This window comes from Tenrec ecaudatus, chromosome 5, assembly GCF_050624435.1.
Source record: "Tenrec ecaudatus isolate mTenEca1 chromosome 5, mTenEca1.hap1, whole genome shotgun sequence".
NCBI classification, from domain to species: Eukaryota; Metazoa; Chordata; class Mammalia; order Afrosoricida; family Tenrecidae; genus Tenrec; species Tenrec ecaudatus.
Window position 1 is genome coordinate 158,150,876 of NC_134534.1, and position 22,994 is coordinate 158,173,869.

The 22,994-nt window shown below is 45.4% G+C and overlaps 1 protein-coding gene across 1 annotated transcript in view; it reads left to right on the forward strand.

The window, feature by feature from the left end:
• The window catches only part of VIPR2 (vasoactive intestinal peptide receptor 2), a 163,494-nt gene that overhangs the window by 38,517 nt on the left and 101,983 nt on the right, over window positions 1-22,994 (forward strand). Inside the window, exons 3-4 of the mRNA XM_075550159.1 lie at window positions 4,353-4,460; window positions 15,602-15,699. Coding sequence (XP_075406274.1) covers window positions 4,353-4,460; window positions 15,602-15,699 — 206 coding nt within the window. The remainder of the gene's footprint in view (window positions 1-4,352; window positions 4,461-15,601; window positions 15,700-22,994) is intronic.

The window sequence follows — 22,994 nt, forward strand, 5'->3', positions numbered from 1 at the left end:
CTTAGTATCTAAAGGCATACCAATCATTATTGCCAGACCAAAAAATGCTCCCAATTAGATACACTGCAGTGGAGTATGGTTCAGGGCAGAGCAGCACAGCCCAAAGGAAATCTGACTTCTGTTTTTATCTCCTTTCATCCTCCTGTTCCATCTGGGGTTGGCTGGACCCTGGGTTTGCTGGAAGCCTAGCATTGGGATCTCCCTTCACACCCTTTCTGGAAGCTTCCTTCCCACCGCATGGTCATTGAATCCATTGTTCCTAGGAACTCATGAGCTCCTCCTTCCGTGTGTATTTGCTCTTTTTGGTGGAGCGCTTTCTCCAGCAGGTTTTTAAGATGGGTTCTTATATGTCTACAAATGACTTCCTTCTGTTCTCATGCTTGATCAATCACTTTCCTTGGCATAAAATTCTAGGAAGAAGGTAATTTTTCCTCATAAATGCGATATGCATTCCCATTTGAGTTCCAGTCCTTTGTGCACCATTGTTACTGTTATTGAGCCCTTACGCTCCTCCCTCTACTCTGGGGCGCAGCATCACTGGGTTCTATGCCTTAGTATATCTCACTTCTGTGAGCTGTACAAAATAATTCCTTGATTATATCCCATGCTTTCGCTTCCTAACCCTTGCTCCCCATTCTCTCTGACTTTTCAGCCAGCTGGATGTGAGGCGTTTTAGATTCATCTTCTAATGATCTTTTCTACTGTTTTCTCGATCTTGATCTTTTTGTTTCCCATGGTTTCTTGACCACTTTCTGAACGTTTGCTTCTGCTTTTTCATGAAAGATTTCCTCTCTGCTGTTATATTTTGAACTTCCATGAACTTTTTCTGCTCAGAACCTTTTTTAGTGTAAAACATGAGCCTTATGGTACATCATCTCCCTGGAGGCAGGAAGGGTGGTTAGGTAGCTTAAGCCTAACTTCCAGCGTTTTGAACCCCTGATGGACTGGAAAGCTAGACATTTTGCTGTTCAGAATTTGAATGTAGACTTCCATTCCAGAGAACCAAGCTCTGCCCTCTGCCTGGTCTCTCCGAGTCCACAGCCTCTTTGGTTTAACTCTTTAAAGGGCGTGAATCTGCTCCTGTGCCACCTCACCATCGAGCTGACAGGCCAGTGGTGAGGCTAAGTTCATGGGGTTTCTCACCTCCTTGTGCAGCCACTAACCACAGCTTCCTCTGTTCTGCACAGCCTTTTAACCCTCGCCTGTGTGCTTCCCAGAGTCAAAATGTTGTCGACACCTTTTACGGTGGCCTTTCTGCACTTATTGTCTGCTGGGTTAGCAGAAGAGAGAAACTCATATTCCCTCAGACATGTTTAGCTGGATGGGCCTTGTCCTCAGACTCCCAGCTTTCTCCCCTCATAATGACTTTACTTCTGGGTTCCCAAGGCCACCAGTATACCTATGTTGTACGTATCCATGTCCCCTTATTCTTACATCCAATTTCATGCCAAATTCCTTGAGTTTATATACTTATGTCCGCCAAAGCTTTTAATGTGTTTCCTTGCTTGTGGAGTTCAATAAGAGGAACAGATAAAGGGGAAGACTTGTCGGGAAACCATAGAGCAGGATAAATCCATCAAACCATGTTTATTTGAATGAAGCTGTACAGTAATGTGAAGATTTCTAGAAGTAAACATCTCTCCTGGTTTCATTTTTAAAGCAGAGATCTCTGTGTTTGTGTGTTTAAGAGTTAACTCTTCAAATTAGTCAGCAACGCAGCTGCTTCCAATCTGATCCCCAAACTCACAGCCATTGAGTCGATCCTAACTCACAGGGACCCTGTAGGACAGGGTAGACCTGCCCCTGTGGGGTTCTGAGACTTTAACTCTTCACAGGAGTAGAAAGCTCTCTCTCCCACGAATCTGCTGGCTGTTTCGAACTGCCGACCTTGGGGTTAGCTGCCCAAGAGTCTCCCCTGTGGCGTGTACTTCTACCCTGAGAGCCTGAGGTCACAGAAGCAGGAATGGACTCCACTGCCCTTGGCTTGGTGTGTTTATGGCTGATGGTCTAACTTCTTAAAGATTTTTTCCCACTAGAAACCTCGACACACTGGCTTTCCTCACCCCCCCTGTTTGCTCTCCTTCGGAAAAGCCTAGTAAGCTCATCTCATCTGGTTTTAGCAGCTTTCTCTCGTATACCAGAGTTAAGTTTATGAGCTTGGCATTCTGATTAGCACAGTTACTTCAGGTCTAATGCCAGCTTTGCTTGGGTCATGCTTGATGCCCTTTGTCACGTCAGTCTGAAAGGACTACCTGAAGTTTCCAGTCGTGCATTGACTCCTTGTGCCCTCTTTTTGAATATTTTCAAAGAAAACCTACATTTTCTTTCCATATGTGATTAAAAACACTTCTGTAGTATGAGTTTATATACTCCTTTATTCATTGCTATATAATTCTTTTCCATTTTTAGAAAGCATTTTTTATCTCCAAAATTGGGCTTATACCCAACTTTTCAGAGGCCTATCTATGTCCTTGAAAGTAAAACACTCCTGTTTTCAAATAATAATGTGAATGCTCCATTGGTGTGTACATGCCATTCATTATGTGAGAGGCTAGAGAGTATGTTCGAGAACAATAACTTTTCTTTTTAACGTCTCTTTACCTAGGTTAATCAATTTCTCCTCCTATATTGAATTGTGAAGAAAATTTGAGTTTTAGAACTCACAAATAAAGCGGAGAAAGGCTTGGATTTATTTTTTTCTAATTTCCTGGGCTCATCTTTGGATTCTCTCACTTATAATTTGTGTGCTGTTGACCAAGTTACGAAACGACTTGAGCATCGTAGTGCCTTCCCTCCTTACGGTGATGACTGCCACGTGTGTATGACTGCACTGTATGGCCATGGAGACCAAATAGGTGCTGTCAGTGGCTCCGTCTACAATAGATGGAAATGCTGCCCAGTCCTGCGCCTTCTGCACCGTTGTTAGTAGGCCTGGGCCCATTGTTGTTGCCATGGAATAGTCGGACTGTCTTCCAACCTAGGGCATCAACCCCAGAATGACATCAGACAATACTTTGTTGTGATCCATAGGTCTTTATTGCTAGTTTTCAGACCAGTCTTCCTGTCAGTCTTAGTTGAAAAGCTGTACTGAAACCTGTGACCTTGCTGGTATTTAACATGCCCGTGACGTAACTTCCAGAGTCACAGCCATGTACAAGCCACCACAGTAAACAAACTGATAGACGGGTGGTAGATGATCAAACCGAGCCATGAAGTCCATTCTGACTCAGATGAACCCCATGTAAGACAGTATAGAACTGCTCTTTAAGATTTCTGAGTCTGAAATCTTTATGGAAATAGACATCGTTTTCCTGAAGAGTGGCTGCCAGATTTGAACCGCCAACCTTGTGGTTAATAGCCACAAGTAACCCCACCGCACCTCTAGATCCCCTTAAAGATATGAAAAATCGAGGAGCTGATGCCAGGGGCTTAACTGGAGAGCAAATGTTTTGAGAATGATGAGGGCAATGAATGTACAAATGTGCTTTACACAATTGATGTATATATGGATTGTGATAAGAGTTGTATGAGCCCCCAATAAAATGATTTTTAAAAAAGAGGTGAAAAATCTTTTAGCAATAACGTTATACAAATTAAGTTATTCGGGAAGTTAATGAAAATAACCCATGGCTGTGGTAATAACTTAATGAATAAAATCAACCAAATCTTGTCAAATATTTAAATAGACAAATTAGCACTTAAGTCAGATTTCCCAAAGGCACAAGCACACTAAACTAGAAAGACCTGTATCTCCAAGGCATATGCTACGGGCGCCCAGTTTAACACACTGGGCCCGGGGTCCTCACACGTTGTACACAGGGGGCCAGTTCACTATCCCTCAGACCCATTGGAGGGCCAGACTATAGTTAAAAAAAAAACTATGAACAAATTCCTATGCACACTGCATCTATCTTATTTTGAAGTAAAAAAAATGGGGCAGAAACACCCGTGGGCAGGATAAATGTCCTCGGTGGGCCGCATATGGCCCGCGGGCCATAGTTTGAGGACGCCTGCGCTGGGCGAAAGCAGAGGCGCAAGTGCAAAATAAAAAGAATCCTTTTCAAATGAACAATTTTACACAGCATACATTGGACTGGTTAGCTCCTTCTCGCCGCAGACCAGGTTTATTTCAGCAAATTGAATGAACATGAACAAAGCTAGCTAACTGGATTCTCAACATCCGTGCTGGTGTGTTTGTCACAGAAAATTAATTTGCAAGATAATTATCTAATTAATGGGCTCTTTGTCTGTAACTTTCAGACAAACGTGATCATATCCCGTTCTCGTTCCCTCCGAGGAATGATGTATGTGGGTGCGTGATCCTTTCCTCATTTTCTGTGTCTCTCTTCTAGCCTGCAGTGGGGTCTGGGACAACATTACGTGCTGGCGCCCTGCCGACATAGGAGAGACCGTCACAGTTCCTTGCCCAGAAGTTTTCAGCAATTTTTACAACAATCCAGGTACTGTCGGTATGTATTGGATTCCTATGTGCCCCGAGAGTGTTCATTTCGGAAACTGTACAAATTCTCGGGGAAGAGATCAAGAAGCAAGAGCATCCGTTTCCTTGCGCAAATTCTAGCCATTTCCTTCCACTGAGTGGACTTGTGGGATAATCGTAAGCCTCGTGTGAAAGTTTGCTCTTTATAGAGCAGGAGAAGGGAAAGCTTCCTGCTGGGGCCATTCACCCCAAGCCCAATGCAGAGCCCAGCTTTTGTTAAGGGGGAGAAATGAGAATGAAATAGTTGTGCGGGGATTCTCCTTAGGCGGGAGACAAATAAGTAGACAAATTAAAACCAAACTCCACAAATGTGTAAGATATGTACTGATAGGGGCCAGCCCCTGACTTTGCCTCCAAACATGGAGTGGGCCAAGAGACGGAAGAGCAAGGCTAGCAGTGACAGCAGCACAGCGTAGGAAGGTGCTGACCAGACAAACCTTCAGCCATCGCAGGGCCCACTGGACTCTGCCCACATCCACGGTGGGGGGGCGGGGGCTTTGGTGGCCTTGGTGAACAGAGGTGGCTCCATGTCAGGACTTCATACCGCCCCACTAGGGGGTCACATTAGCAGTGAATTATCAAGGAGCTAAAGAAATCCAGAGTGTACGCCATATGTGGCCTTGTAAAACCTGTTTGTCTTCCAGGCTGGCTTTTATAATCTGGCATGCCTCCTCCTTCCTCGATGTCCCCAAGCAGCCTGGGGGGTGGGGGTAGTGCACAATAACTCGAGAGGTGTGGACAGTACACAGACCTCAGCTGAAAACTCCGCAAAACAGCCGTACAGTCAGGAAGAGACCCAGGTCACGCACAATCCTTCAGTAGCTCGAGGGGCAAGAGGAAAACCAGACTGTCACAGTACATTAGCCATCAGATGTGTTCAACGCGTGTATCTGGTTTTGTCCACGGGCCTAATAAATGGAGCCCTGGTGGAAAGCTGCTTAGGCATTGGGCAGCTAAGCACAAATCAGCATTTTGGAACCACTCCCAGCCACTCCGAGGGAGAAAGAGGATTTTTTGTGGTTTCTACTTCCATAAAGAGTTATCATCTCGGAAACCCACTGGGGCAGTTCTACCCTGTCCTAGAAGGTTGCTCACCAGCACTCAGTTTGGTTTTTAACAAATCAGTCATGTTCTAGTTTATAGTAGTCTAGTTTGTAGATACAACATTCAGTTTCATTCTGATACATGCCCCAACTGAAGTGACTGTTGGCATGGCCACAGCTGTCTGGTTCTGGAGGATGACCTTCCATAGCTGAGTGGTTTCAGCAATTAAAAGCGACGAGTCTCTCCAGCTATTATTCGAGGCCTGTTTAATAAAATTGACCAGAGCTCCAAATTGCCCCCTAACCTCCAAGGACCCAAGGGGGGGAACACAAGCAGTTACAAGGTAATCGTGCCAGTGGAAAATGCCATGCTTGGTCCACCTGACTGATAACTCATGGGTCGTTCAAAGGTTTGGGTATAAATTCCCTAATGGTCCCTCTGGCATAGTGTCCTATCAAATCTTACGGTAACCAGGGCTGTAAGTTGTCGCACATACCTGTTGGGCGCCATTAGGACTGAGATCTCCTCCTCCATTCATCTGGAGTATTACAACTGCAAATAGTCAGCCACGGGAGGCATTCGCCCAGTGAGACACAGAAGTCCAGCCTAATCTTTGGGGAGGATTTAAAGAAACACAGGGACACCCCTGGGATCCCTGTGAGCTCAAAACATACTAAGATGTTTCCCCAGCACATTGTGCCTGGATACTAACCAAACTTAACCATGCGAGAGAACTGCGAACACCCTGTGTTGGCCCTGGACAGAGGCGCTAGTATCCTCCCAGAATGTGGTTCTCATGACAGTCTGGACCCCAGAAAAGGCGGTGTGGTGTTGCCTTCTCCTGTCATTCCTCTACTTAGTCACAGAGGGTTAAGCACAAGAAGGTGCTTCAATAAGTTCCTGGAAAAATAGAATGAAGATGTATTGGGATTTTCCCACAAGCGTTCTTGAAGATCTTGTGTTTGTCCACTGTCGAATTGGTTCTTGTCAGAGGTCCCACCCTTGAAGGCAGGTCCTCAGCACTTGAGAAAGGGAATGATCCACAGACCCGGCAGTGGCTTTGATAACGGGTGGTAGAAGCTGTGAGGCCACACTGGGAGACAGTGGCCGCCTCCCAGGGAAGGAAGCAGAGTAGGGCAGACTGCACGGCTGGACAGACATGTTCAGTGGGTACCAAGAGTGATGGATTCCTGCTTCTATTAGGATCCCGCATGGATCTTGCCCTTGGATGGCGAGGACAACAGCCACCTGAGACACTTGCCCCCAAGGCTGAACGTACTGTATGCACTGCTCTAGGCTGCTCGGCTCTAGTTGTGCCTGCAGTCACCCATTTTGCCATCTGCCAGAAAGGGGACTCCACTTCTGTCCCTTGTCCTATAGCCATCGTCCCCGTCCACGTGGAGTGTGACTTACTCTCCAGGCAGTAGGACAATGAGCTCCATATTAACCCGTTCAGTTCCTCTGCCTCTGGAGAGACAAAAGTAACCCACCCCCACGGGGTCACCCGTGACAAGAGCCCCCAACCGGCTCTGCTTCCCAACACCACATCCTGAAATACTCAGAGCACGTGTGGCTTTGTTCTGGCAGCAACCTGCGCAGGCATGTTTCCAAAACATATGACAGCTCTGGGACGTGGGGTAGACAGTCACCCTATCCAGTCGTGCACCATTCTTGAAAGTAGTCTTGTGTTGAAGGCCATTGTTGCAGCCACTGTGACAGTCCATCACGGGAGATTGTCATCAACCCTCTACTTTGCCAAACACGAGGCCCTGATGTCCTTCTCCAAAGGTATCCAAAGTTTATGAGCACAAGTCTTATTATCCTTGCTTCCAAGGACCCTTCTGGCTGGAGTTCTAAAATAACACTGTTTGTTCTCCTGGTCGACCGTGGTATATTTAATATTATTTGCCAGCGCCATTAGTCAAAGGCATCCTTTCTCCAGAAGGCAGCAGGGGGCATAATTAAGAAGATAAGATAGATTACATTTGTTCTTACAGGACGTAGGTTTCCCCACCTGCTCAGAGCACTGTCCTCAGGAGGCTTTGAAAGACGTGGGGAAAGTTGACTCGTAGGAATCCTGATACTCAATTAGTGACTAGGAAAGGATATTCTCATTTTCAGATAGCAAATGGTTTATTAAACTGACTCTCTTTACTTCTCAACTCCCCACTTGCCAGCCCAGCTTGATTAGCTGAAGTCTTTTTCTGAGTTCCACAGAAACTCACGCCGTGTGGAGGGGCCTCGCTAGGTTGTCATCTGTTTCCAGGGCTGACTCTGTGTGGGTGCGGGCACATGCCTGACATATCTTGGCTCCTTCATGAGAAGGTGGCTGTTTGTTTTATGATATTGTCCCTGGGTTATGAACAAGATCTGTTCCTATTTCTTTTAAGAGCTTGTAGGTCAGATAGAACAGGTCCGTGGCATTCTTTAATCTTACTTTACTACAAGTAAAGGCTTGAAATCATTTCAAAGATTTAAAATCTGCACACCACCAAATAAAAGTGGTCGTGATGACGGTGTTGCGAATGGGGATGGTTCAACCCTTTCCAAGCGAGGGCTATTTACATAATAATCAAAGTAGGCTTCCAAGGTGATGATGCCTGGTTCAAAAAGTGGGGTTGGCTGCACCGCTCTGAATGTGTGGGGGTCTCCAGGGCGCTTCCACGAATCCCACCACATCGAGTTCCCGGAAGGGTTTACTTACCACACCTCTATCGAGTCACATTTCAGGACTTTGTCCCATAAGTTCCCCCTTTTGGGAGCTCTGATCCATCCAAATGATTAAAGTTTGGTCTGTTCTTGCTTCACTCTCTCTGCCATGACAACATGACAACAGGTTTAAAGCCCTGCATTAAAGGGCAAGCAGAAGTTATCTGTGAATCAGATACTCATAACCCGGGGCTGCTTGTGTAAGTGACTCGGGTTTTCATAACATCAAGAAATCTGTCCAGAAAAAAAAACTTTAAGTTGTAACTAGAAATCAGAAATACCTAATATTTTGGGTGCTATAAAGAACAAGGTGAAAGGAAATAGGAGGCAAACGCCATTTATAGAGTTATAGCTATAGGCATGTATATATGTAAATATATTAATTCATAAGGAAAGGGATAGAGGCCAATGTACATATATTTATATGTTAAATAGTAAGATAGCAGATGGACTTTGGGCCTCTACTCAAGGTCTCTCTTAACTCAAGAACACTTTGCTCTGATAACTTGTCCCTCTTTGGTGCTCACCTTCCCGACATGATGACTGAAGACAAAATAGGTGCATAAGCAAATATAGTGAAGGGAGCGGATGGGGCTCAGCTATCAAAAGATGAATAGTGTCTAGGGTCTTAAAGGCTTGCAAGGAAGCAAATAAGCCCACCTGGAAGAAGCACACCAGTGTGTGTGATCATGAGGTGTCAACAGGATCGAACATCAGGTATCAAAAGATCCAGAACAAACATCTATATCGATGTGAATGGGGGGGGGGGTTGGAGTGGAGATCCAAAACCCATCTGTAGACATTTGGATATCACCCCCACAGAAGGGTCCTCAGGAAGGGATGACTGAACCACGGTGCACTATGTTGAATCGCACATCCCTGCTCTAGGTCCTGAATGCTTCCTTCCCCCATGATCCAGTTCTACTGAGCAAATCTGGTAGGTCAGAAAACATATATTGGTATAAATAAGAGCTCTCGACACATGGAATACAGGAATAGTCGTGGGAATAGCGATATCATGAGGGGTGAGGGGTGGTTGGGGAGGAGGAAGGGACGGAAAGGGGGAGCTCATCGCCAGGTTGAATATATAGTCCCCCTCTGAAGGGGATGAATAGCAGAAATGTGGATGAAGAGAGAGAACGGACAGTATAAGATACAAAATAACAACAACATATAACTGATCAAGAATTCACGAGGGTGGAAGGGGCCGGGGGAGGGGAGCTTATACCGAGGGCTCAGTAGAAAATGTTTTAGAAATGATAATGGCAACATATGTACAAATATGCTTGATGCAGTTTATGTATGGAATGTTGTAAGAGCCCCCCAAAAAATGATTTTTTTGAAAAGAACTTTATTTTGGATAGGAGCAGAAACTCAAAAGAGACAAATGACTAAAAAAGAGAGAGAGAGAGAGAACTGCTAATGTTGAAATACTTTAGTCCAGAGTATTTGGAACACTGATGGAAATAGGGAAGAGAGATCTTCACAATAGAAATGTCCTGTTATCTTCGCTAGCCCTTCCAAAAGGAGACTCTGGCTCACTTGGAGTTCATCATCCAAGGGGTAGCAGAAGGCTTCATGGAACGTGCATTACTGTCCTGGATCTCCTCCAGGTTCGAGAACTTACATTCTTACAGGGAGTCTCAGCTTTAAAGAATCTCATCTAGTCAATAACATTTTACTCAATGATCTAGGCTATAAATATTCTCCTGGGCATGTGGAATGATTGATTTTTTCCTGCTCTGATAAAATGATTCTGAAGGCTATAAAAAGCATGCAATAGCCTGATAATGTGCATGTTGGCAAACCCTAGAACGTCAATTCTGGGCCCATCTATTGTACCCAGCTTCATCACATCCAGGAAGAAGAGTTGCTTTAAAATTTATAAACTAATAAAGTATGCTGCTTTATAATTTATTCACTGGGAACCCTAGAGCCCAGGTCAGCTTTGAATTTGGCTCTGCTTTGACTCATTCGGTCAACTCTCCATCTGGAGAACGAGAGCCTGCAATGCTTGATGGTCCGTCCTTCCAGTGCAGGAGACGTGGCACTGCGTGGCTATTGCGTTTTCTTTTGGAGAGTGTATCTAGTAAGGACATTTGCCATGGTTTCTCTGAGTCTGGATAATTGACAGCAAGATGATTTGTTGACAACTGTGTTTATGTCCGTGCATCCCTAGTAGTGGAGTAGATTAAGAATTGGGCCGCTCACCCTCAGGTCGGTCTTTCTACTTACTAGCCACTCTGCAGAAAATGGGAGGCTTTGTGCTTCCTTAAAGATGTTTAGCCTCTGAAACGCATAGGGGCAGTTCGCTTCTGTTCAATAGGGCCTCTGAGTCAGAATCGACACCGTGGCAGTGAATTCGGTTTGGGGTTCATGGGAATGTCTGTGTGGCAGGAGATGTTGCTAGAACTATTCACGGGGGCACTGTTGCAGTGGCCGAGATGAAGATGCCAGCACCGTGTGGAAGTGACGGGCTGAGTAGGGCTGAGCTGGGTGTGACTAGATTGAATGTCAGTGGGTTTACGGATCAAAGATGATATTCAGAGATAAATGGGAAGTCTAGAGAAAGTTAAGAAATTGTAGCATCTTGAATCTGTAAGTTGTTTTATAATTTACAGAATAGTCCTACACACCTCATAGTTTCTTCCTACAGTAGCCAGGAAGGAAAACTGAGTCATCAGAGTGCATGGTATGGGTGGAATTGTGTCTCCCCTACCTCCCCACCCGACCGCCAACATTTGTTTAGTAAATCCTAACTCCTATACCTGTCATCATTAAGGAGTCCTGGTAGTGTTGTGGGATTAGCACTGGGGTGTTAATCATGAAGTTGGTGGGTCAAACCCACCAGCCACTGGGTGGGTGAAAGATGAGTTAGGTTACAGTCTCAGGAACCATTCTACTGTGTCTCCTAGTGGGTTTTATACCTGTCGTTGGGGATATGCTGTGGTTAGGCACATGGTTGCTAGCCAAAGGATTGATCATTAGAACTCACTGCCTTCTCTAGGGGAGAAGGCTGTAACAGTCTGCTGCAGTAAATATTTACAGCCTCAGAAACCTTGTGAGGCAATTCTACTCCGTCGCTGTGGGTTAAAATCTGACTCAATGCCAGTAGGTATCGTGTGGTTATAATCCCATTAGGGAATGGGTTTTCTTTGTTACGATACTGAGTCAGTATCAGTGTGGGGTGTGATTTATAGCTGTGTGTGTGTGTGATTGTGATATAAGAGATTGAGGAAGGGAGTGAGCAGGTGGCAGAAGAGTGATGCGCACCCACGTGAAGATCGCCCAGGAGCAGAAGCTCAATAGAGACAAAGACCTTCCTCCTGAACTGCCACAGAGAGAAAGCCTTCCCCTTGAGCCCACACTCTGGTTTGGGACATCTAGCCTCGTCACCTCATCAAATATATTTCTGTTTGTGAAAGGCACCCACTGTGGGGTTGTCGCTAGAGCAGCACTGGGTAGCCAAGAAAGTGCACCAGCATGACTTTCCATCGGCACACATCAATACTCACCACGTGCATCTTACTCTGGGAGCACATTCCTATCTCTTTTGAACTCCAAGCCCTCATGGGAGACAGCGCACGTAGGGAACGCTCCTTTCTCCAGAAAGGTTTGGGGGAATAAAGAATTGTTAACTAAGGGCAGGGGTATCTGGTTGTCAGTTGTCACAGGTACCCATGGCACGTTAGCGGTGCCTCTCATAGATTGGCTCTGCTGTCTCCACACCAGGTGAGACCCTGAGCTCCTTGTACAGTGGCTCTGCTTTGATGTCCCTGGGCGCCTCCGCAACCTGCCCAGCTCCTCTCCTGTGTCATGTTGGGTTCTCTGGCAAATCAAAGCCAGTGATGCTGTTAGGTATATGTATCTAGAAGAGATTGATATCAAGAAAAGGCCTACACAGTTGTCAACGTTGGGAAGTCCAGTTCCGTTGGCATTGTCAGTTCAGATAGAAGCCTGACCTGCATGGCCACGGAAGCTATATGATAAGGAAGCAGGTGCGCCACAGGGTGGTGGATGCAGAGGTAAATGAATCCAAGGTCAGCCAACGGACTCTGAGGTCAGCGGTTTGCTGGTGGCTCCTGGGATTGGCAGGCAATAAACAGAACAGGAGATAAGGAACTGGACACAGGATTCAGACCCAGTGGAAGGGGAGGGAGCCAGGGTGCCCAGCTCTGCTTTGGATCTCGCGCCTCCAAAAGGCCACACTCCATGGAGATGTCATCAGGCTGCAACATAAATGATGGTTGGCCTCCACCTCTCCATCCTCCCAGGAGCGTCTAGATGACACAAACTAGCCATCATATTTGTGGGGCTGGGGTGTAGACTGCCATCCTTGCAGAGGCGTATTAAGCGAGGGAGAGGCTGTCTGGTTGTTCGTTGTCACTGGGAGCCACGACATGCCCTGGGTGTGAAAATGTAGCTGAAGGGGAAAGCTGTGAGATTTGGGAACATTTAACCTCTCCTGCTCGCCATCCCTCTCACAAAGCAGTGAGCCAACGCTCTGCTCAAAGGGGGATCGAGAAAAGGGATGACTCTGTAGGGATGCGAAGGAGGGGATTAATGATCCTTGCCGCAGCGCTCGCCTGCCCCCTCCACAGACTCACAGACACTTGGTTAGGGCTTTGCTGCATCACAGCGGAGAATCTCACCCAAGCAAAAGCCCTGCGTGCCCATTCTCTCCCGCCAGGCTTCCTCCCTCCTTCCATTCACTCTTTTATACTGATGCACTTCACATGGTTTGTTTTCATTTCATTGCCTACAAACTCGATGGTCCTCACCTACCAATGCGGACTTCGGCTGCGTTAAAGGTAGTGTTGTGCCCTAGTGCAGGGGGCTGCTAGTGCAGTGGTTGAAAAATTCATCGCTAGCCCCAACTTTCCCATCGATAAAATGATGACAGCAAAAGGCTGAAGGAGAACGATGCGTTAGATTTCTGGTGCTGGCAAAGAATGTAGAAGTACCACGGACTGTCCGAAGAACCCGCACGCCGTGGTGGAGAAAGTCCGGCCAGAGTGCTCCTTAGAACTGAGGACGGCTAGACGTCACCTCGTACTTCGGACCTGTTAGGAGCAGAGACCAGTCCCTTGATGAGGGCAGCAGGCTTGGCAAATTGAGGCCAGCAGCAAAGAGAAGACCTTCAAAGATGGGTCGACGCAGTGGCTGCAAAGACGGGCTTCCACAGAACAGCTCTTGGGTGGCTGGCACAGGCCCGGGTGGTCTTTCAGTCTGCTGTACCCAGGCTTGGAGCTGATGGTAGGACAGTGCCCACTCCACACACCAAGTCGTTGAGTCTTCAGGATTAAATGAGTTGGTATGAATAAGGAACTTTATTTAGCATGGGAAGTACTAAGTGATTGTTACCAAAACACACAAACAACCAAGAGTCACTAGTGTTGTTACTCCAGACTCTGCTGGGCAGGTCATTGTTGCTCGAGCCTCTTTTTCCTTGTCTGTCATATGGGGCAGTGAGATCAGATCCATAAGAGATCTCGCCTCTTTTAAGGTGGTATTTTGCTTCTGCTTATTTACTGCAGTCCATGTACCTGTGCTACCCCCAGAACCAGCAGGACACTTCATCTGGTTGGTGGAGCATGGAGGGGTGGGGGGGCGGCGGCGTGGCTGTGGAAATCAGGACACATTAAAGGATGGTGGGGTTAAGGAAAACATGGCAAGGAAGCCCAAGATAGCATTGCCTATCTCCCAACCCCCACCTCCTGTCCTTGTAGAACCAACCAGGCTCTGGCCCCCTGAGCACCTCCTGCCTCTCAAAGCATCTCACTAAACGTTCATGCCTAATTCCACCTAGATGACCATGGATATTGCTCTCCATTTCCTCTGAGTAACCAAAGCAGCTGAATGGGTAGACTCCTGTGCTTATACAAGCATGGATCATAGAGTCATGATTATAGAACCAGAAAACATGTCTCCAATTACACCGACAGAATCTTGAACATGCTACTGAACCTTATTTTCCTTATGTGTAAAATGGGCATACTGCTAGCTTACAAGGTTGTGTGGAAAATGCAAAGCAGCTGTGCAAGTGAAAACATTTGTTATGGTGTCCTGAGCCTTAGACAATAAAATGGAACCCTAGTGGCAAAGTGGTGAAGTGTTTGGCTACTACCCAAAAGATCAATGGTTCAAGCCCACCAACCACTCCTTGGGAGAAAAATGAGGCAGTCTGTTTCCCCCAAAGTTAACCAGCCAAACAACAACAGCAAATCCACCAAACCCACTGTCACAGAGTTGATTCTGACTCATCATGAACATGTAGGACAGAGGAGAAGTATCCTATTTTGAGATAGCAGACTGCCTTCATCCTTCTCCCAAGAGTGGCTGCTGGGTTTGACCTGCCAAACTTTTAGTTAGCAGCCTAGAGTTTAAACCCCTGGGCTGCCAGCTCTCCTTGTGTGAATCTGGTCACCTTGGAAACCCTATGGAGCCAGTGCCCCTTTTCTGCTGGGTCACTGTGAGTCAGAATCTATCTGAAGGCCTGGGTTTGGGTTTCTGCTTTCAGACAGTGTGAACAAGCCTGGGAAGCTTGAGGACCCAGTTCTGCAGATGCTGACTAACTGCAGAGAGTTCCTCAAACCTGTCTGAACCTCTGCTTGCTCTTCCGTGAGATGTGATTCCCATGCCTATCCAGCCCTCCTGTATAGATGCTTTAAAGAGGGTGACTGCCTGCCTGCCTGACTTCTTCACCGTTAGTTATCACACCCATTGAGACTTTGATCACTGTGGTACTCTCCTGTAAAGAGATACAGTCTCTAAAACCCACAGGGGCAGGTTCTCCCTGTGCTTTAGGGTCACCAGTTAGAAAAAACTTGGTGATAAAGATAGACTAAAGATACATTTTTTAATCTATGAAGCTTATTTAAGCAAATGACTTAGAATAATGTAGGAGGCAACAATGCAGATATAAGTTTAATTTTTTATTTCTTGCATATTAGATTCTATGATTTACAGTAGTTTTTCCTCTTTTTAATAACCAAAGTGGTAGCCTATCATATTGACTTTGGGCACGGTTTATAGAGCAGTAAATGGCTGAGGATACTGGCCCAGAGGAAAAGAGAATCAGCAGTAAGGAGCTGGGATGAAACTGTCTAATTGGCTCTAGAATGATCAGTACTTGGCTGTAGCTATTTCTATATCTGTTAAGAGATTACATGACGTTCCAAATAATTTCAATTGCAAGACTTTTGAATCTAAGATTCTTCTGTATCATAGCTGACTCCCAAGAGTTTGGAAGCATATTCAGACCACACAGGTGTAAGCATTGACTAAATTTTTACTCTAGAGTAATTCTCATGAGCTTGCTGATAAAATGTCTGACCTTTACATTTACAGGCAATATAAGCAAAAATTGTACAAGTGATGGCTGGTCTGAGATGTTTCCCGATTTCATAAACGCATGCGGCTATAATGACTTTGAGGATGAAAGCAAGGTAAGATTTCTCTAAGTGATGTCTCACTTTTTACAAATTGTGATTTGGGTGAAGGCTAACAGAGAAGTTGATCTCCTGTTCAGCAATTCCTACACATTGTGATTGTGACTTGGACCGCAATCCCCACGGTATAATTGCACCCTTTCCACTTTCTCCTTGAGTTACGATTTCCCTCCATTCTTATTTCCATCCATTCCCGTCTTCTGAGCTTTATTATGGGGCATATGCAACTCCTTTTGATCCAGTGTAGATGGTTGGTTGTTTTAAACAAGCTCATACTGCCCTGTGTTACTATTCACTCCGGAGCCTTGTCTAAGGTTTGAATGAAAGTTGAGCCACAGAGGTACGTTCACTACTGGACTTGAAAGATGGCTAAGGACCATAACCTTGGAAATTCCATCTGTCTCCAGCAGATCAATTAGCCTGTTGTGTCTTTTTCATGATTTTGATTTTTGTTCTACATTTTAAAATCACTCGTTGCAGGACCTCTTATTGTGATTACTTTCAAAGCCATCCGCAGTGGCGGCGGCCGGGCGCCATCTAGTTCTTTTTGTCTACGAGTCATGGAGACTGGAGTTCATGCTGTCTGTTAATGCTTTGGACTACTCGGTCCTTTGTGTCTTTGGTTTTCTTCTTCTTATTTGCTCTGATGGGAAGAAAACAATAGCTGCACCTCAAATGGCTGTTCACAAACTATTAACACCCCAGTCTTTACTCAGTAAAGGAAGATGTAGGATATTGCCTTTGTGAACTGTGTTATGGTAGTTGACCTTGGTGTCTACCCCCCACCAACACTATATTCATGTGCCCCCTGGTCCAGTGAATCATTTCCCTAATGTGTTTGGGTATAGCTAAGACATTTCTATAACTTTGCCCTGAGTACTATATTCATGAATATATTTGCAAAACATAAAAATAAATAGGCAGTGATATCCTCTATCAAATCTATGCTATATATTCATACACACACATATATCTATATGTATCTATATATATGCTTCATTCTTGGGTATAGTCATGCTCCTACCCCTGTTCAGCTTGAATGTTTATGCATACACTCAGTATTATTGGTTAGTGCAGGGTTGTGTATGTAATAGTGTTTGCCTGTAATGCCTGTGATGCCTGTGCTTCTCCGGTGTCTTCCTCTGCTTTGATCATGTTGTGTTGACTTCCACTTACTTCTTATTACCTTTCCCTTCACCCACGTTAATCCATGTCTACCCTCACTTAGTGGTTACCTCTCTTTCCCCTCCAACATTTGGTGACCTTCAAAGAATGCTTCTTTCTATGTGTGAAGCTTTTCCTGACTCTTTACAATAGTAGTGTCATGCAACATTTGCCCACTTGTGATTGGCTGATTGAACACAGACATACTGCCCTCCTCTCATGTAGTATTTGCCCATTTGTGATTGGCTGATTGAACATAGACATACTGCCCTCCTCTCATGTAGTATTTGCCCACTTGTGATTGGCTGTTGAACACAGACGTACTGCCCTCCAGGTTCATCCATGTGCTGACGTGTCTCTGAGGTCCATCCTTATTCTTCAGTATGGTTTAGTTTTCCACCGAATGCTTGTGCCATAGTTCATTCATCCACACACCTGTCAATCAGTGGGCACTTGAGTTGTTTCCATCTTTTTGCTTTTTTGAATAATCGTGAAGAACTTGGATTACATATGTTTGCTCATGCCGAGGCTCATATTTCTCTAGGATATGTAATTAATCATGAGATTGTTGGATCATATGATAGTTCTTTTTCCATCTTACAACCCACCAGCAGTGTATAACGGTTCCAGTCTCTCCACGCCCTCACCAGCATTTTTTTGTGGTTGGTGGTCTTGCTTTCTTTTGTTTGTTTGTTGGAGTTCTTTTATTTTTGTTTGATTTTGCAATTTGATATTAATGCTGGAGTGAGGTAACATCTCACTGTTGTTTTGGTATGGATCTCCCTGAAGCTAATAATTATGAGCATTTCTTCATGTCTTTGTCCCCTCAAGGTCTTTGGTAAGATGTCTGTTCCAGTCCTCTGCCCATATTTTAATTGAATTATTTGCCTATTGTTGTTGAGTTATTGACATTTTTATACCATTTAGAGATTAATCTTTTGTCTAACATATTGTTGACAGTTTCCATATTGGAGGCTTCTTTTTCTTTAAGTGAAATCCTCTGATACACATAAGTATCTGATTTTTTGGAGGTCCAACTCTACTCTGTTTCTACATTTTAAGTTATATTTTTTAGAATATTTATGTCATATATTAGGGCCTCAAAGTTTACCCCTCAGTTTTACATGGAGGACTTTGATCTATTTTGCGTTAGTTTTTGTGTATGGTGAGATACATGGATGCAGTTACATTCTGACGCAAGTGCATATCCACTTTTACCGGTACCATTTGACAAAGTGGCTTTCTCATCCCTATTTAATGTAATTGTTAAAGATTATATTACATAGGTGGATGGATTTACTTCTGGGGCCTCAATTCTGTTCCATCTGTCTACATATCTGTAGTGTTTCATTACCAGGCTGTTTTGACGGCCATGTTTGCATAGTAGGTTTAGAGATAGTGGAGTGTTCAAACTCTTGTGTTCTTCTTTTGTAATGATTTACTTACATAGAAGAAGGACGTCCTTTCTTCTTCCTAAATAAAATCGATGATCAGTTTTTTAATCTCCTTAAAAAATAATGCTGCTGGACTCTACATCAGGATTGTTATATCTGCAGATAATTTTGGGTGGTATTGACATTTTCACAATGTTAAGTCTCCCTATTCATGAACCTAGTATATTCTTCCATTTCATAGGTCCTGGTTTCTTATGGTAGTTTTTGTAATTTTCTTTATATAGGTCTTTTGTGTCTCTAAGGAGCCCTGCTCATGTTGTGGATGACATGTTAGGTTGGTAACTTCAAGGTCAGCAGTTCAAACTGGCCACCTGCCCTGTGGGAGAAAGATGAGGATTTCTGATCCCAAAGAGGCAGTTCTGCTCTGCCCTATGGGGTCACTATGCAATGCGTTGGAATGAACTTGATGGCAAGGTTTGATCTGTGACTCATTATATTTACTTTGGAGTACATCATCTTTTGAGTAGTTACTATAAATGGCATTATCTTCCTGCTTTTCAGAGTTCTCTTCATTAGTGTAGGAGAATCTGACTGATGTTTGTGCAGTGACTGGCATGACAGTGGGTATATCTGACCTCCATTTGTGACCTCCATCTGTGATCTCCATATCTGACCTCTATCTGACCTCCATGTCTGACCTCCGTATCTGACCTCTGTATCCATATCTGACTTCCATATCTGACCTCCATATGTGATCTCTGTATCTGACCTCCATGTCTGACCTCTGTATCTGACCTCCGTATCTGATCTCCATGTCTGACCTCCGTGTCTGACCTCCATGTCTGACCTCCGTATCCATATCTGACCTCCGTATCTGAACTCCACATCTGGCTGCCATTTTGCCATGAAGCTAGAGGCAGACAAGCCTCCAAAGCTCCATTTTTCCTTACAATTGTGACTTTCTTCCCACACCACTCTCCACCTGTGCTGGGCTTGTTAATTCAGTGCAATGGCCACACAGAACTCACAGGCACGACTCATCATTTGGGGACCAGTGGGGGTGGTGGTGGTGTTTTTAGGGAAGGTAGTAGATTACTTCAAGTCAGAATCAGCATACAGTGAGGACACAGTCGTTGCTCTCAGCCAGAAGCTAAGTCTCTTTCAGCCACATGGAAAACAAATCTCTCTTCAGCCCTAAGTGTCTCAGCCACATGGCCTCTTGGCCTTCATAGACCAGCAATCTAGACTGCCTGTTGCTCTGTCCCATGGTTGTGACATATCTCAAGCCAGAGGAGGAGAACATGCCCCATGGCCGCAGTGCAGAAGAGTCACCATGCCACATTCTCTGTCACATACAGTCCAAGTGGCCTCTGCTGCTTCAGACAGAGATCTTGGATGTGATCTTCCAAGGTCCTTGGGGTTTCTGTCTCTGTTGCCACTTCCAAGGTGGTTCATCGTTAAAGCCGAGAGGCGGCAATGTACACAAACTCTCCTCACTCAGTGTTATCCGTGTCCTATGTGCATCGTCCCCTCTATGAGTGTTACACATGCCCTGTTTTCAAAATCCCTCCTAATAGTTCTGTGGCAGTTACAGAGACTTAGGTGGAAGCTCCATATTAGGCTGTCTCACTCCACCTCAGGCCGTGCATTCGTCTTGTACTGTGCTGAGTTCTTCTCTTAGGACCGGAGGTTTTCTGATTTAGTCTTTGGGATCTTCTATCTGTAATTTCAAAGCACCCGCACCCAGATAATTTCAACCCCTCTTTGCAATTTGGGTGCCATGTGTTCCCTTTTTTTTACCTTATTTCCCAAACTAGGGCTTTGAATACAATGTTGAATAAGGGTGGTGATAAAGGACATCCTTGTCCAGTTTCTGTTCGCAAGGGAAATGTTATGTTCAGGACTTGCCCTTCTATTTCCTTTTCACTGAATATTTTTATCATAAGCGAGTGTTGGATTTTCTTAGATGCCTTTCCTGTGTTGTTTGAGAATTGTTTCCTAAAAACAAACAAATAAATGTATGTGGGGACCGGAGCAAACCGGACTGTGCTAGGAATACGCTGCCCCTGCTGGGGGCGCACACTGCCAGAGCCGGAGGGTCAGGCGCCGCATCTTGGATCTTCTTGCCTCGCAGAAGACTGCGAAATATGACTGTTGTTGGCTGACCTCCAAGAATTGTGTAGAGGTTCTTTCTTCTGTGTATGCCTGCTCCTTCTTCAGAACTCTATTAAGCATTTAGCATTGGGAGTGTGTTGCTAAAAGCCTAAGGGTTGGGGAGGGTTTTTTTTAACCCATAATCGGCATTCCACTGACGGTGGGCTTTACAGAAACACTTAGAGTGAGGTCTCTGACTTGAAATGGGCCTCGTTTTGATGTTTGCAATCTGAAGAGGTGTCCCCTCTCTGCCATCTGCTGCCGTGTCTCGTTTCCGATCTTACCACTAGATGAGCTGCTGAGAAGCTGTCCCCTAAGCCAGCAGCAGGAGACAGGACTTAAATGAAAGCAGTATTTTGCAAAGTACGAAACCGAGTTCCTCCTGTGGTTGGGAGCTGTCTGGGGCGCAGGCTAGCTGCTGGCACTTCATCTCAACCCCTTGCTGCTGATTCAGCTGGTGGCAGGCATCTCCTCTCATCAGGGCTGCGTTAATTTGCCAACAGCATTTCCAAGAAGGTTATGGAGGTCTCCTATCCTCAACAAACCCTTTCCCCAGTAATGTGGTCATGAAGTAATTGAAGACATTTTTCGCTAAGCACTGAATCTTTCAGATTTCCACGCGGGTCAGAATCTCCACTCAGGAATCCTGTCTGTATAAACTTTCTCCGCACACACAATTGAATACCTGTCTTTCCTACACTCTCACCTGAAATGTCGTTTTGTTTGTTATGTTGATCACCACAACATGGCCCACTCTCCCCCTTCTCAGGAGGTACAAGTGCAGGCTGTGTTGTTTTCATTTGCCTCCCAGTGCTGTGGTGGGTGGGCAAGTACCTTGGAAACCTGCTGCCAAAGCGCTATATTTAAATACATACATTTCCTGCATATATTTAATTCTGGGAAAGGTATTGAGATAGTTAAGGTTGATTGTGCCAACCTGGCCAATAAGCTTGTGAATTAATTGAAAGGCGGAGAGATAAATGGCTCGGTGAGATGTGCCTTTCTAGTTCTCCCTCTCTCTCTTGGGTCTCTTGCTTTGTGATGGTCGGACCAGGGTGCAGCTGCCTTAGCCAGTTCCCTGCTTCAGCAGGCAAGGCTCACTTCCTGCAAGACATTGCCAAGTAGAAACCGCATGACCCTACCCTGATGCAGCCCTGGGTGCTGGAGCAGCCACATGGAGACCCCTGCCAGCGCTGAGATGCTTACACATTCACTGACTCGGCTTTCCTCCTGTAGTCAGCATCATTGCGTGTGTTTTGTGAGATGGAGGAGGACTTTGTGGATTGGTGTCGGACATATGGGCTAATGTTGGACTAATGGGCTTGGGCAGAACTGAGTTGGGATGCTTTCCTCGTGTGCACTTAACCTTTATATAAAACTCTCCATTATACATATGAGTTTCTGTGGATTTCCTTTCCTAGTTTACCCAGACTAACACAGGTATCATTTGTGGGGTATGGTGGTTCCATGGTAGAATTCTTGTTTCCCATGGAGGAGTCCCAAGGGCAATTCCTGACCTCCAGGCACCTGTCAATCAGTGCAGGCTTGTGTGTTGCTGTGATCATGAATAGTTTTGAGCAGCACCTCCAGTCTAAGACAGATGAAGTAATCATGGTGATTCACTTCCCAAAGGCAGCCATTCAACATCCTATAGACCACAGTGGTCTGGTCTTTAAGCAATCATGGGGCTGTTACAGCAAGGACCAGGCAGCATTGTGTCCTGTCGTACGTGCAGTCAGCTTGAATCAGGGATCAACTCAAATGTAGCTGTCAATAAGCAACAAGCTGTGGGTTGCAGTCCCTGGAAGGTGCAAAGATGAACATGCTCAGTTGCAGACTGAAAGATTGCAGGTTCTGGTCCAGCCAGAGCTACCATGAAGAAAGGCCTGGGGATCGACATCTGAAAGCCTAGCATGGCAGACCCTGTGGAGCACTGTGCTACTCTGACACACGAGGGCCCTTCTCTCTGCACCGCGTTACCATGTAAAGTAAAGCCAATTCTGCTCCCACTGTGAGAACTCACGTTACAGCACGGAATCAAGCCCCTCTTCTTGGTTCTCTGCAACCAGACCAACACTAGGGCTCCTTAGTCTGGCCGCCCAAACAAAAAGGGACCACTCAGCGTGCCCATGCTGACTAAGCCTCAGGAGGCCCAGTGAAATCCATTGTGGGCATGTGCTGAGGCTGATCAAAGTCCCGAGCTGTGAGGTTGTGATGGGGACCCCCCCTCCCCAATTGTGATATGCATGAGAGAGGGCAGTGGTCCAGCTTTGAGACATGGAAGCCCTGTGCTGTGACCCCTCCCAGACCTAACCTTGGGTGTCTCTTTGGGATTAATATATATTGTGCTATATGTATGTGTGTGTGTGTATGTATGTATATATATATATATATATTTATATACACATACTATAAGTACGGTCTTTCTTTGAAATCCTGTGAACTTTTCAAGCAAATTAAAAAGTTCACAAGTCCATTGGGTCAGTGAGAGCCAGTAGGGTGGTGTCTGCCTCTTTGGCACACCAACAACAAAGGTGTCGGAATGTGTGAGCTCTGACCTAGGTAGGTACCTAAGGCTGG